The following is a 16,116-nucleotide window of genomic DNA, read 5'->3' as shown; positions in this document are numbered from 1 at the left end:
GGCCACTTTAAAAAACATTGAATTGTGCAAATTAAATGGTGAACTGTGTGACATGTGAATTATAGCTCAATAAAGCTGTTAACTAAAAAAAAAAAAAAAAAAAAAAGAATGGTATGAGAGAAATTGGTTAGCCAATATAAGAAAAGTAAGTAGAATCAGAGACTAAACTCAGAACATGTAACAAAACAAATTTTGAGTTGACCAAGGACCTAAATGTAAAATTAATGAAATACAAATAGGACAATTAGGATAGGTAAGACCATTTCAAGCATAAAACAAAGTATAAGAAAAATTAATAGGCATTATGATTATGTAAAAATTTAAGAACTACACATCCATTTTAATATGTTTTCCTACTCTGAAATCAGCTTATCACAAGTCTTCATTTTGCTCAGAGTGGGAAAAACCCAAACTTGGCAGTCTTTCACACTTTAAGTGTAGTCATTTCCGGACTTAAGACCGATCAATTTAAGTTTCCCCTGTCCTTTTCCCTTCTCCCCAGAGGTGGTCTAAGTTTCAGGGGGGAAAGGAAGGGAGGGCGAAGCTCAGTTGTCTTCCTGGCTCTGAGAGAGGGGTCTGTTCTGCAGAGCTGTGCTCTGATCCTCCCTAACTCACCTCGTAACTGGGCTGTGGCTGTCCTACCTCAGTACATCATCTTGGAACACACAGCCCACGTGAGCTCCCAGGGTTCACACCATGTTGTGCTTTTGTTCCAGTGTCCTGGACGTTGCATGGGTCGTGCCGTGAGGATGCTGCAGCATCACACAGCTTGCAGACACCACAACAGCTCTGACTGTGATGACAGGAGGTACTGGCCCCACCCCAGGGCAGCACACAGTCTTCTCTGCCTCACTCAGTGACTAAAACTACCTGAAAATGGAATTGCTTCTAGTTTCTACCACCACTCATAGTTAACAGTTCCTGTTATGATTTTTTCCATTCCTTAATAGAATATATTATACTAAAATATTTGTTGATATATACTATTTGTAATTACAAGTTATTTGAATGTTGAACACAGAGTATTGCCTTAAAGGGAAGAAAGGGTAGCATTGAGAATAGACAGATATTTTTCTCTTTATATACAAAGTTGGTCAAGCCTAATAATGTTTAATTTAGGTTTACAGATTAAATCTTCCTGATGTTTTCAATGAACCACTTTGTTCCTCTGTTTAGAAACTGTTTTGATTAGGATGTTGGCCCGATGGTTCGGCAAAGAATAAAATAAATTTTATCTTGTGGAAGAGCTTAAACAAGAGAGGAGTTTGTTTTGCTCTTGAATAAAAGTCTGAGCTAGTAGTGCTGTAGCAGTAGAAGAACTTTGTTCACGAGGTCATCTGGAGATCCAGGCCCCTTGCAACTGGCAGCTCTACCATCCCAGAGTGTAGTATCCTAGCTAGCAACCTAGAAGCACACTAATCAGGGGCTTGGCATCCTATCATCCTCTTCCTGTGTGACCTTGGACTATTTAACTTCCTTTATCTACCAGGTGGGGAACTTGTGGTGGGAAAGTTTTAATTAGTTACCCTGTTGTCAGCACCCAGGCAGCCTGGGTCCTAGAAGATAATCATATCTAACTCTTTCTGCCTTCTTCACATTTTGAGACTTGCTGGAGAAAATGGGCTGACCTTGACAATTGGCTTGGTTACATTTTGAGTTTTCAGTCAGGTTTGGCAATGTAGAGTCAGCTGTATTTCCCATTCCTCACAACACAGTTTCAAGCCAGAACTCCTCAAATGGAAAATGTTTGGAACAGCTGCCTTCATTTCAACAGACAACCTAGTTTCCTATTTTGCTGAGAAGATAGAGGCCACACACAGATTGATATGCATTGTCCCAGATGTTTAACTTTGCATTCAGAAAGATATATTTGCAATATAAATAAGTACTCCCTACATGGATTGAAACTTTCATCATTTTTCTGAAATTTGTGTATTCTATTTCAGAATGTATTGTAGACTTTCCCCCTATCCTGGTTCATAAAGATTGAACTTGTCCTTTTTAACTGTTGCATTTAATATTCTATTATTCCAATGTTGATGGACATTTGACTGTTTTAATTTTTCCACTTTACAAACAGATGCTGCAGTAAACATTCTGGAACATATATCTTTACACAAAATTGGTATATTTTTACAGAGTAAATTTTTAGATATGTAATTGAATTAGTAGACATGATCATTTGGATACTATCAAATAACCATCAAAATACCCAGACCAACAATATCTGATACCCCCACTTTCATCCACATTGAATACATTTTCAGTCTTTCAAAAAAATTGCCAATCCAATAGATTAAAACATTATGTCTCTTTGTAATCTGTACTTTTCTTTCTTTTTTAGAGAGAGAGAGAGAGAGAGAGAGAGAGAGAAAGAGAGAGATAATTTTTTAATATTTATTTTTTAGTTTTCGGTGGACACAACATCTTTGTTTGTGGTGCTGAGGATCAAACCCGGCCGCATGCATGCCAGGCGAGCGCACTACCGCTTGAGCCACATCCCCAGCTCTGTACTTTTCTGATTACATTTCACATGCATTTTTAGCTCCTTAGAGTTTTTCTTGAACCCATGTTCTTTTTGTTCCATTTCTGTCACCATTACTCTTGGGCAGGCAACTATCATCTCACCTGGTCCACTGCCATCCAGCTGGTCTCCCTCCGTATAACCATGCTTTTTCCCAAATCAGTCTCCACACTACAGCCTGAGTGAATTTTCCAGGATGCAGATCTGATTATACCACCACCACCTCCACCTAGCTCACTGTTAGCATAAAATCATGTTATAGATTTTCTTGCTCCTAAGAAGAAAATTAACCCAAATGCAGAGCTGGGGCTGGTGCTTAGCGGTAGTGCACTTGCCTGGCAGGTGTGGAGGACTAGGTTCAATTCTCAGCACCACATATAAATAAATAAATAAATAAAGATCTATCAACAATTAAAATAAAGTTTAAAAAAAGCAAATTAACCCAAATCCTTAATGTGCCCTATAAAATTCCACAGGCTCAAGTCCTACATCCTCTTCACACCTGTATCCAAACCTCATTCTTCTCTTTCTTACTCCTTGTGTTACAACCCTTCTGTTTTCCTGGGTGTTCTTGGATATTTCTAATCAAAGACAGTAAAAACAAGATCTCGGGTGTGGCTCACTTAGCACACAGGAGGCACTGGGTTCGATTCTCAGCACCACATAAAAAATAAATAAATAAAATAAAGGTATGAGTCCATATATAACTAAAAAAAATATTTTTAAAAAGACAGCAAAAAATAAGAAACAAAGAATATGAAAAGAAAAAAAGCATAGAATGATTTATCAAAAGGTTCAAAACCTTGGGCTGGGGTTGTAGCTCAGTGGTAAAGCACTTGCCTCTTACATCTGAGGTACTGGGTTTGATCCTCAGCACTACATAAAAATAAACAAATAAATAAAATTAAGTTATTGTGTCCATCTACAACCAAAAATAAGAAACAGGTTGAAAATCTGATTAAATAGGGCTTTAGACAAAAGATATGGAAGTAAAATAAAAGGGTGGATATTTTTCTAAATAATAGAAGAAAAATTCTTAGAACTAATGGTTGGGGGTCATGTTACCTTTCATTTTCTTTTGACTGTTTCTTCCAGGACTGGCTATTCTGCTTTTATAACCTGGTGCTTTCTTTCATGCTGTTATTATCCCTTGAATATTTGATGGTTTATAGATGAAGGATTAAGTTGATTAATGGTCTCATTTTCCCCATAGATCTTTGCTAAATTGGTGTGCTGACTGTGGGCTTGCCAAAGATAGGTGCAGTGTTAGATTTCCTTTTTAAGTGCCTAGTAGGGAGCAGTGGGCAGGCTGGAGAGGCATCCCCCAGTAGCCACAGTGTTACAGGATGTCTTGCAGAGAGTGTCATTAGTCTTCATGAATGGAGGCTCAGTGTGAGCAGGCTGTCTGCTAGAAACTTCTATAGGTCCAGGGAAGGGTTTAGAAGGTATGACCTAAAAGGGCATGGGAATTGTTAGGGTAAAGACAATCCCAACTTGTATTAAGAAGACAACATGGGGACCTAAGGAAACATTGAGCACATAGTTGCCCAAAGTGATGATTACTCATCTCAGCCAAGAGTTAGAATCAACCTGGGAAGTTTCTCTGAAATAAGGATTCTTGTTCCTTATTTCAGACTTAATGAATCAGAACATTCTGGAAACTGCATAACAATCTATGCCTTTTCAAAGCTGCCCACTTCTGCCTACTTCTCACAACCCTCCCGGCTTGGGGTTTGCCATACTCAGAATCACCAGCTCCATCTGGCTGGTGATGAAGGCAATTATTTGAAGTAAGAGTGAAACAGGACTGAATAGAAACAAGAAAGTAAGAAAAGCTAGGGTTGCTTTATGATTTTTTCTGACATTTCTACATTCATTTTTTATGTAGAAAAACACATGACCTCCAATTTGTGCACAGTGCTAGTACCCAATCTGTGTCTACCTGGTTCAGGTATTCCCATCCCGGGTCATTCTATCCCAGAGGAGGAAGTGGCCCCTCTGCTGATCCAGCCTGCCATTTGTTTTACTCTGACCTCCATGATCAGTCTCTGAGCTGCTGTGAACTTCCACTTCTGGGTTTGTCTATGGCTCTCTGAGCCTCTTATCCTTTATATTTGGGATGCCCTTGCCTCCGATCAAAGCAGAAGAAATGGTTGTATCACTTAAGGCCTTTTGGACTGGAGATGACAAAAGTCAACTTGGAATGATTTCTGCAAAGAGGGCAAAAGATTTTTTAATAAGACAAGACCAATTAACATGTGTATCTTCTTAAGTGTATTTTTTGAATATTTGTTGAAACTTTGTAGAAAAGCTGATCTCTACATAGGGAGATGGCTGAGGAGTATTCAGTCTCTGCCTTGTTATTCAAAGTGACTCAACCTTGGTCCCCTAAGTGTCATATCCACCAGGGAAAACAAGCAGTTAACAGAGTGGGTAACCTCCCCTTCTCCCTCCCTAAACCTTATGAACCATTGGGACAGTATGGTTAAACCCTTTGATGGAGACTCCCCCTACTGGCAAATTAAAGTATCGCTTCCCACTATGTGTTAAGCTCTCCTTTAAAGAAATTCAGGTTATTGCTGTTTTCTCTGTTTTGTTACATTTCTAGTGGTTGTTTCAACATTCCGTATAGACTTTTATGTCCTGATAAGGAGTCTTTAATATGGATACTAAAACGTCTCAAACCTGGCTGCCATGGCGCATGCCTGTAATCCTAGCAACTTGGAAGGCTGAGGCAGGAAAATACCAAGTTTGAGGCCAGCCTCAGCAACGTAGTCACACCTTGTCTCAAAATAAAATATGAAAAGGACTGGGGATGTATCTTAGTGCTTTCCTAGTATGTGCAAAGCCCTGGGTTCAATCCCCAGTACTTAAAATTCTCAAATAATCCAAAGAGAGATGCAGTCAGACCTCAGGAAGGACCATAACCAAGAAATGAAAAGCCATTTTTTTTGTTTTGTTCTGTTTTTCTCCTCTTATCTCTACTGCTCCATGTGTATTTGCTTTATTCTTTGCTGTTTCTTGAAACTTCTTTCCCATCTTTCTGGCCCATGTGGCAGAATGTGGCAATCACTACTCCTGGCTTCAAGTTTATATGTCTTGTCCAGCAACCTCCAAATTCCTAAAAGATAACTATTGACCAGTTCATGTGAGGGCCCCCTTCCTATCATCTTTGCAGTAGAGAGACATTCTCATACAGTACAAATATATCTTCCAGAACCCTGCCCAGGACACATAACCCAAAGTGGATCCATTAAGGTGGCCCTCTCCTCCAAGATAAACATTTTCCCCAAATCAGAAAGTATTGAGTTTCAGTTCTGTTTTAAAAACCAGGGGAATCAGAAATAAATTCCTCTTCCCAAATAAATGGTCTTTGGTAGTTTCTGATTAGACATCTTGGTGTGGCCTAAATGTACATGTTAGAGCACTTCTCTTGGCAGACAGGGTTGCTCACATATAAATTTAGACTCATACTGGAATATGCTTCAAGTGCTTATAAACAGAAAACTCAAAGCTTGTTAACAAATTTGAAGTGTTTTACTGTGGTCTGTGGTCATTATAGTAAATAATACTCTTCCTTGCCTAAATTGAACAGCTCCAGCTTATCAGCAACAGCCTCTCTTCTGATGTGTGGGCTGTGGTGATGAAAGTCAGGGCAAACACACAGTTTGCTTGCTGTGCCTTCTTTGTGAGAGCACATCTAAGCAGGGACTCTCAAGCCCCAGGGAGTAGGGGATGTTCTGTCATTCTAGATTGCATGGCATAGAAGCAGGGGGATATTTCAGTTTTAGACGGAGGACACCCAGAGACCTTCCACCTGCCAGCAATGAGAAGAAAAACCTTTCCAGTGGTGGTGATGCCTTGCAGTAATCCCATGTCCTCTCAGTGATCTCTTCTGTGTAAACTTGAGTGTGAGCTCTCAACTTTGGATTTCAGTGGCACCTATGTCATCCTGTCTCATACTGAAAATGTGCTTGCTTGTTGACTCCACCACATATTTTTAAACATCATTTTGGCACTGGGATTATATGTCACCAATTTCTACATCCTCAGAGCCTTGTGCTTGATACACAGAAAGTCTTAAATGTTTATTGAATTCTTCTAAAATAGTTCTTCCCCTTTTTCTCCTATCATATATCTGTGTTGATTTTCAGAATCTTCCTAATATACCTTGGGCTAACTTATATAACTGTAAGGTCATTCTCTATGGCTTAAAAACTGTCCATATTCTGAAGTAGACAGATTCTCTTTTCTATGGCCACAATTTTACCATTGCTTTGCTTAGCCAATCATGGACACTTAGAATTGGTTTCCTGGTGAATTGGGTCCTAATTGTCAAAGCCTTAGTATATAGAATATATAGTAGGATAAAAGACTTGATCCCATCAAGAAAGTGACACCCAGCCTCTCCTGTTGATATTCTTTTCCTATTTCAGGCCCACCTTTAGGAGGAATTGCACATCAGGAGCCTGCAATGTGTGTTGGCGCACAGGCCCTTGGAAACCCTGTACAGCAGCCTGTGGCAGGGGGTTCCAGTCTCGGAAAGTCGACTGTGTCCACACAAGGAGCTGCAAACCTGTGGCTGAGAGACACTGTGTGCAGAATAAGAAACCAGCTTCCTGGAGGCACTGTCTTGGGCCTTCCTGCAATGGTACGTACCCCTCCCAGGTGTCACCACAGCTCCAGAGATCTTGTCCTAACCTGACCTTGATGATGTCAACCTCATCAGAGTCACTTCTTGAGAGGCCACTCAGAACAGGTGTGGTGGCTTGGGACAATAGATGAGCTCTTTGATATGCCAGCAGCATTGATTACTGCCTTTCCAACAAGCACTGGCAAACTCTCCACATGTTTCTTTCTACCAGGAAGAAATGTCCTGAACTTATGTGTCAAATTTAATTGTATGTTATTTTTCTAGAGAGCAGGGGTCCATGACTCTGCCAAAGCTAAGTGCTTCTCTGAGCCCTGAGAGCAGCAGCATGGGCCAGAGGGGCTGTGAGGTTCCCAGGGCACCAAGAGGGGCCACTTGGCTGAACTGAGAAGTGAGTCCACCGCACTTCTGAATCCAGGACAAAGCAGTGGCCCAAGCTAAGGATAGTTTCTTCTCCCCACTCCGTGATCCTAATTTATGGCTTTTCACAAAATCCAATGACTTTTAGTCAGCCTTTAATGAGCCACGTGTTACTGATTCTTTTTCTTCTTTGCAGGCGACTGTGCAGATACAACTCACTACTGTATGTTCATAAGGCACCTTAATTTGTGTTCTCTGGACCTCCACAAACGAAGGTGCTGCCAGTCATGCCAAGAAGGGTAAACTTATGGAGGGGTTGTGATGCTGCTGTGACTATTAAAAAAAAATCAAAGCTCTTTTCCCCATGTCTCTGGTTCAAAAACATGTATTTCCTAAAGACTCTGGATTCCTTGATCAAACAGAGGTTGATGCAAAAACATCCCTGTTAAAATTTTGTAAAGTGAAATTTCCCCATGGTCGGTTTTTAATTCCACTTCCTGTAAATGATGTATTCCAAGATTAACATAGTAATGTGCCAATGCACTTGGGACTTCATCATGTCTGCGTAATCGGGAAGTCACCAAGATAATGAGCACATCCTCGAATGCTGTGATTTGTAAACTAGCACAGAGTGGTACATCCTGAAGTCTTAGGAAGCACAGTAACTGAGGAAACTTCCTCTTCTCTCAAGTTGTAGAGTTTCAACAAGTTTGTGAGGTATCTACAACTGGCCAGTAGTTGTTCAGATGTTATCATTAATGGCACTTGCAAAGATGCTTAAGTTCAGTCTGTGAAAAAGAGATAATCTCTTGGACAGGCTTATAACTGCAATTGACCCAAGGATTCATGAGGAGGTGGCATCCTGTCCTTGCTCTCGAGCACTCTTGTAAGAAAACACAGAGGAAATATTGCTGCCATTTTCACAACTACAGGAATCCATCTGTGACCAAATGAGGCATCTTGGAAATCAAAGAAGAGGGAAATTTAACCTTTTCTACTGATTTTGAAGTATATGCAATGCTTTAAGAACTGTGAATAGAACTTTTTCTAAGCACTATTCTCTTGCACACAAACAGAAAATCAAAGCCTTTTAGACCTAATTTATGCATAAAATAATATTCCTGAGGATTTTTATTTTGGAAAGTTTATAAGAAAGTAATCTAATAAGATACATAATTGAAAAGAATTGTTTATATAAAATAACTGCTTGAGTTGATTTTTCAGTAAACCCAAAGTGAATTAGAGTTAGGCAGGAAGTTACACTTTTAGAAGTTGGATTTAGGATTTGGTTTAGGCTTTGGGGAAGAAAGGTTAGGGTTAGTTTTCAGCTAGGATTGAGTTAGGTGAGAAAGGAAGTTAAATTAGGGCTAAGGCTGTGCTTGGTTAAGGAGTTGGGCTCAGGGCCAGGTTGGGGCAGGGTTGGGTTGGGTTTAGATTGGGTCCATGCTGGTGTGACAGTGTCAAGGTGAAAGTTAAGTGTGGAGTAAGTGTTGCCTCTGAAGCAGGTTCAGGCTAGCATTAAATTGTAAACTCTAGAGCTAATTTGGTTGTGGTAATCTTTTCCTGGTATTCCTCCAGTTATGGTTTTAGATGGCACACAACCCCAAATAAATGGTTAGACTTCTTAATGCAGTGTCCTGACTGCCTGTCACACGCTGCCTATAGCCTGTTGGCAACAAAGTTTCCCAAGGCAGGTTGTGCTAGATCTAGTTCCTGATCAATAATTGAACTGTGCAATTTTGGCTTTGGATTTGTCTGTGGATGAGCTTGCTGAGTCTTTTTACCATATTCTAAGCACCAGATCTGTTTTGTTCTAACTTCAGCCTCACCGACACTGGGATGAGCACTACTGTATGTGGAGGGTTTAGTGGCTGGAAATGGACAGGGGAAAATGAAGAGGACACACCAGCCCATGAGTTGTTAATCATCAGTCACATTTGATTGTTGAAGGTTATTAAATTAAAAGAAAGATCACCTGTAATATACTCTTTGTATATATTTATTATATGACTTAAAGGTGCAATATTTTATTTTGTACAGTATGTAATAAAGACATGGGACATATATTTTTCTTACTAACAAAGTTTCTTATTAAATTGCTTCACCTTTGTATTTAAAGTTAAAAGATACTGTTTTTCATTTGCTATTGTACTTTTATCATTCAAATGACATTCCTGTGTACTGTATTTTACTACTGTTTTTATGAGAGTTAATGTTTCTCTTTTATGATCCTTAAGCAATTCAGAAATAAATTTACTTTGATTATTCAATGGCATCGTTATATATGCATTGTCATTTGTGTTGTTTTGGGTAGCTTTCAATATTGTCACCTTAGCTGCCCCCTTGTTATTACAGTAGCTACCTTAATGAGTTCAGTGCCCTGGTCTGTCCTTGGAAGTGTGAGGTACAGAATTCAGATCAGACCACACAGAAATTCACTTTAATTCTTTCATTCCAGTCATTTCCATCTATTGATATGATCAGTGATTTTTCTTTTTTATCTTGTTGATGCAATGGATTATATTAATTGATTTTTGAATGTTGAACCAGCTTTGCATAGCTGGAATAAATTCCATTTAGTCATGGTGCAAATTATTTTTGTAAGTTGTTGGATTTGTTAGGTGTTTTGTTGAGAATATTTGTATCTATGCTCATGAGAGGTTTTGTCTGTAATTTTCCTTTCTTGTAGAATTGTCCTCTGGTTTTGGTATTAGGATGATGCTGGCTTCATAGAATGACTTATTAATCATAGTAATACTTACTATGTAAACTTACATAGTAAAACTTAGTGAGCATAGTAATCAGTTATTTAAAATTCCTAGTTTGATTATTCCAATATCCCTGCCATGACTAGTTTTGTTGCTTATTCCATGTTTTCAAATTGTGGGTTTCTTTTTTAAACTTTTTTGCCTTTTAGTATGTCTTATTTTTTTCTTGGTAGTCAGATATGATGTTCTGGATAAAAGTACCCTCTGTAAGTAGGCTTTTAGTAGTAGTATGGTGCTAAGTTGTGGGGAGAGGCATTCTGTTGTCTTATGAGTAGGTCTTTTTTGTGTGCCTGTGTTTCTGGACTGTGAATTTTCTTTATGTTTCTAAGAGTTAGTTGTTTGTTTTTCCTTTAAGGTGGATCAGGCTGGGTAGAGTGAGCTGGAGTTAACTATTTCCCTTCTCTCATATGGAAAGCTAGAGTAGACTGGAGTTGGTCAGCCAGGTCAGTTAGATTCTGATAATATCTCATCTGGTTAAGCTCTGATTGACTATTCCTGAGGACAGGCATTGTTAAGAACAACAGAAAGATCATTTCACAATGGATCCTTCCTCCTCAGCTGGTAACACCAGGGGATTATTCTCTGACATTTGCGTTAAGAAACTGGTCAAGCTCCTTAAAATCTCCTAGTAACTGTGTGCGCCTTCCCACAATTGGCTCCCTTGAGACTTTTCAACTTATTCACTCTGAGCTTCCAGCAATTCATTAATTGCACTTCAGATTTTCCTACCCAGCACTTATTCCTTTGGTGGTCCCTCCATCTCTGCTGTGACAAGCCATGACTGTGGGGTCAGGGATTTGTTCTGTGTCCTCTTCTGTTTTTCTGATCCAAGAAAACTTGATTTTTCAGACTATCCAGCTTGCTATTTGTTAGAATGGTGTGAGGCATGATGGTCTCCAAGTTCTGGAACCAGAACTGGAAACTGCATGATACCCTTCTCTTTGGGGCATTGTGAGGAGTTTCAAGATGGAGTTTAGATGTCTACAGCTACCTCCTATCAGCAATTGGTAGAGTGACACCTTTCTCTATCATCTTGGTATAATCATGAGAAACATCAGATAACCCCGAATTGAGGGACATCCTACGAAATTCCTGGCTAGTATTCTTGAAGTGTCAAGGTCATGAATGATTCCATTTCTATGACATTCTTAGAGTAAATCGAATCAGAGGCAGAAAGTAGAATCATGGCTTCCAGCAGCTGGGAGGAGAGAGAAAAGGGGACTTATTGTTTAATGAGCAGAGACTCAGTTTTACAGGATGAAAAGTTGTGGTGATGCATAGTCATCATGGTTACACATTATTAATGCATTTAATACCACTGAATTGTACACTTAAAATATATGTAAAGGTGTTAAGTTATATGCTGTATTTTGGAAAAATAATCAAAAACTACCATTATTTATATCATCACACAATTTGTTGCAGCTTAATCATTGGAAACATTTTTAAGTTGACTGCATATACACCAATCTGTGAATGCACACCTACATCTATTTTTATGAATTCATACTTAAACCTTGCACACTAATTCAATACTGTGGGCTTTATTATGGTCTACATATTTCTCTTGTCTGTAGCTTTTTCCTCTGGAAATGAGAAGTCAGGCTGTCATTATCTACAATGTATTTTCTTGATTCAACCTCAACATTCCCTCAAAGTGGCTTAGAATTACTAGCATATACCCTTGTGAGAGAGGGAAAAAATTACCAACTGGAGTATGATGATATATACAATTCTTTTTGTCTTTAGCTTTATAGTGTCCAGTATAAAAATTTTCCAAGTTCCTTGAGTCATCTCTTTTCTTCCTAATCCATCAGTGTGCTTGTGTGCTTAATTTGTAGTGCAACTATATATATTTGTCAAAGTCTGAACCCCTTCTTTGGTTTCCCTTATTGTAGGTGATGTTTTTTATAGTTTACATATAATATAATTCACTCTATTGTGTTCTAATTGTTTTGGAGAATTCAGAGTTGTGTATTTGCCACCAATATCATACATAATAGTCTCAGTACCCATACAATTCCCTTGTCCTGCCACTTTGCTGTAATTTCTCTCCTACTTACCACCTGTAGGCAATATTCATCTATTTTCTGTCTCTTTAGTTTGGCCTTTTCCACAAACATACAAATGAGATCATACAACAGATAACATTTGGAGTTTAGCTTCTTTCATTGATCAAAACATGTTTACATTTCATGCATGCTGTTGCGTGAATCAATAGTTTGTTCTCTGAGTTGTCTTTATATGCCTGGTATCCTTAAGAGGGAAATTTGCAAGCACACAGGGAGAATGACATGCGTCCTTAGGGCAGAGCTCTTAACCCCAAAGAACTCCAAAGATGCCAGAAAATGCATTAGAGGCGAGGAGAAAGGAATGGGACAGATTTTTCCTCACAGCCTTCAGAAAGAAGCAACCCTTGATCTAGGGACTTCTAGCCTCTGGAACTAAAATAAAACTTTCTATTATTTAAACCACCCAGTTTGATATAGTATCCCTAGCAATTTAATACTGTGTTTAGTTATGTGTCTGTTTATAACTTTTATCATTTTTTGTGTTTTTTGTTTTGTTTTTCGTATTGCTTGCTTTACTATCTTGAGCACCTCCTAGCCACATTTTCTTGTTAGCCATTATAGCCCCCATACTGGCCAGAAATAAAGGGGGGGGGAGGGATATTGGAGGGAATGGTGAAATACCCCAGCCACCCTAGAGAGCAGCTATCAAACTGTATGCTATGTCATGGGTAGGTTGGGAAGGGTGACATTGGTAATAGTCTGTCACATAGGGTGAAAGTCTGCCTTCCATGCTAAAGAGAATTGTGTGTACTGAGGAATAAAAACTACAGCCTTAACAAAATGGAAGAATCTTCATGTGTTATTGGACACTGGGACCCTTCAAAATGTATTATCAGCACACTTTTTAAAGAGCCTTTTTGAAGTTTGCTAACTCATTATTTCAAGGTTCATTTTTACCTTCTTTGCTGGATTTTAAAAGGTTTCCTCTCCCCTTGGTAAGTGTTCAGAGTAATTCTGAGAGAGCTTTTGGTTATAGTTTTCCATAAAAGAAAGCCTAAGGATTGATATATTAAGAGGATGGGGTGTAAATGGTGAATACTCCCTTCTGTTCCTCCTGACATGAAAGTGTTTTGTTTTAAACTAGACTTTTTAAAAAATATTTTTTAGTTCTCAATGGACCTTTATTTTGTTTATTTATATGTGGTGTTGAGAATCCAACCCAGTGCCTCACACATGCCAGGCAAGTGTTCTGACACTGAGCCACAAACAACCCCAGCCCCTGGAGTTTTAGGTTCACAGAAAAACTGAGTGGAAAGTACAGAGATTTCCCATATCCCCCATGAACCCACATGTGTACAACCTCCCAACTGTCAACAGCCTCCATCAGAATGGTACATTTGTTACAATTAAAGCATTTGCATCAATACATCATCACCTAAAGTTCATAGTTGACATTAGGGTTCATTCTTGGCATTGCCTGTGCAGATTTTTTTTGAAAATAAATCATAATGCCTCTGTTTCTGATGTCTCAGTCTGTGATCTTATTTTCCTCAACAAGGGAAAGACAGGGTGGAAATGGAATACGATGGAAGTGAAAATTTCTTGCCAACTTTTCTCTCTGAATTTGCCTCTTTATCAGATTCATCCAAGTTTGCCTTAGTGGAACTTCATTCTAGAATCTGGCATGTTGTTAAATAATATTACTGGTTTCCAGTGCTGTTCAAATGTATGAATGTGTGTATCTGCATAATATTTCAAGGAAACTTAAAAAGGTGATGAATTGGGGATTGCAAGCTTTCTACCTCTATATCTTACTAATCTCCAACTCAGACACAGAGATGCTAATCCCTTTGTACCTGTGTTTATGCTCTTTCTTCTCACCTATCTTGATAAGTTTGTACTTACATTTCAAGATTTGGCTGATTGGTCATCTCTTTCAGAAAGATTTTGCTGAACCCCTTGACTAAAGGAAACCCTTTAAAATCCACCAAAGAAGGTAAAAATGAACCTTGAAATAATGAGTTAGCAAACTTCAAAAGGCTATTTAAAAAGTGTGCTGATAATACACTTTTGAAGGTATTATCAGCACACTGATAATTGGATCCTCAGCCTATGGCAAATTGCCTCAGGAAATCCCAGTAAATGTCTTATTAAGGGTGACCTCTGTCCAGGGAGATTGAACCTATCAAAGTATGGAGGGATCTGAATATTCATCATTGGAATATGGGCCGGGATGACAGAGTGCTGTAGTATACCCGATTTTTAATTCTGAGTATCTAACAAGGTTTTTATTTAAGAATGTCTACTCACATATAGGTCAACCTAGACTGTAATAAAAAAAGTTGTCATTTAAAAAAAATTGGATACATGACTTCATGAAAAATCCATTCTTTTTGTTTTATTAATATTGCATATAAAATTTCACATAACATATTTTCACTAAGTACAACTGTAAGAACAAATTCTTGTCAAATAATTAGAAATATTTAATCAATATACTTATTATCAATAAAGTATATACTTGGAAACAATTCTGAAGCAATAAAAGACCTTATGCTAAAATAAATCATATTCTTCCATAATGCAATCATTTATTTAACAAAAGCCGGCCCAGTCAGTTTAATTCATTTGTAAATATTTGTTTCTACTTTGCTTGCTGACATCATTTTTTCCTTCCCTCCCTATCCCTTTTCTTCACACTGGAAATGGTCAGTGAGGTGATTATACCCCATTTGGGGCCTGGTTCTACTTCTTTCTGAACATAAAGTCTGGGCATAACAATTAGGTACATAATTACTTAAGTTTACCCTGAAGATTTCTTCAGAGCTATCATTCTTCCTAACATCATTCTAGCAACTGTGTGATTCACCCCAATCTAAGGTCTCGTTGTCTGTAACAGCTGTTCAAATCCCTGTGACTCTAGAGAGGGCAAAATTCTTCTCAGAGGTGGTCAAAATGAAGTAGGTTATTTTGCAATCTTTACTACATGCCAGGAAATGACGATTGAATAGGAAATTATCCTTATTTGGAAAGGTGAAAATATACAAAAGCAATTGAGTGATTTATTAACAATTCCTTGCTTACATTTGTACTTTTACTTTATGGATTAAGATGCATCATATCATCTGATGCTCAAAACAAACAGTGTGGTAGGCAGAAGAGATATTCTTCTACAAATGAAGACAAAGAAGCTCAGAGACATGAGGCACCTGCTTAAGGTGGCACAAATAGAAATTGATGGCAGTAGGATTTGAGCTCATGTGCTCTGATTTCCAGCCCCCAAAAGCTGTCATGTTGCAATGTTTCTTACTAACTTCAGTGTAGTGAGGAGTGGTCTCCAGCACTGCCCCAAAACTTGACTTGGCGTACACTACCTGGGTGCCTTAAAATCTGAGGAAACTGAATCGTACTGTTTCGGAAGAGAAATCCATATGTTGTTGTTTCAGTGTTGCTGTTGATGGTCCCAATGTTCTTGATAAGTGGTAACTGGTATATGACCTTTATAACCACATAATTGCCATAATTATAAACAGAAGTGCAAATGATAATAGATTAAGGATAAAATATCAAACAGTATGCTAAATATTAAAGTAGTTCAGATGGAAATGTACATTATTCAACATTCAGAAATGCAAATTAACACAATCTTGATTAAAATATCAGTAAAAACTTGATTTTAAGATTCTGATCTCCTATAATACATTTTCCAATTTTGTTTAAAAATCTGAAAAATCATGTTTATCTTATAGTTTTTTCACTATAAAAATCAGGTTTTCCCTTGAAAAATCAATACCTTGTAGT

The 16,116-nt window shown here is 38.3% G+C and overlaps 1 protein-coding gene across 1 annotated transcript in view; it reads left to right on the top strand.

Moving 5' to 3' along the window:
* Adamtsl3 (ADAMTS like 3) overlaps positions 1 to 9,610 on the top strand; it is a 320,949-nt gene extending 311,339 nt beyond the window's left edge. The window contains exons 28-30 of the mRNA XM_026388213.2: positions 717 to 808; positions 6,961 to 7,175; positions 7,732 to 9,610. Of these exons, the coding sequence (XP_026243998.2) occupies positions 717 to 808; positions 6,961 to 7,175; positions 7,732 to 7,838 (414 nt within the window). The 3' untranslated portion in view covers positions 7,839 to 9,610. The remainder of the gene's footprint in view (positions 1 to 716; positions 809 to 6,960; positions 7,176 to 7,731) is intronic.
* Positions 9,611 to 16,116: the final 6,506 nt, after the last annotated feature.

The sequence above is a fragment of the Urocitellus parryii genome, chromosome 6 (genome assembly GCF_045843805.1).
Source record: "Urocitellus parryii isolate mUroPar1 chromosome 6, mUroPar1.hap1, whole genome shotgun sequence".
In the NCBI taxonomy this organism is placed as follows: Eukaryota; Metazoa; Chordata; class Mammalia; order Rodentia; family Sciuridae; genus Urocitellus; species Urocitellus parryii.
This window is presented reverse-complemented; position numbering and strand designations above follow the sequence as displayed.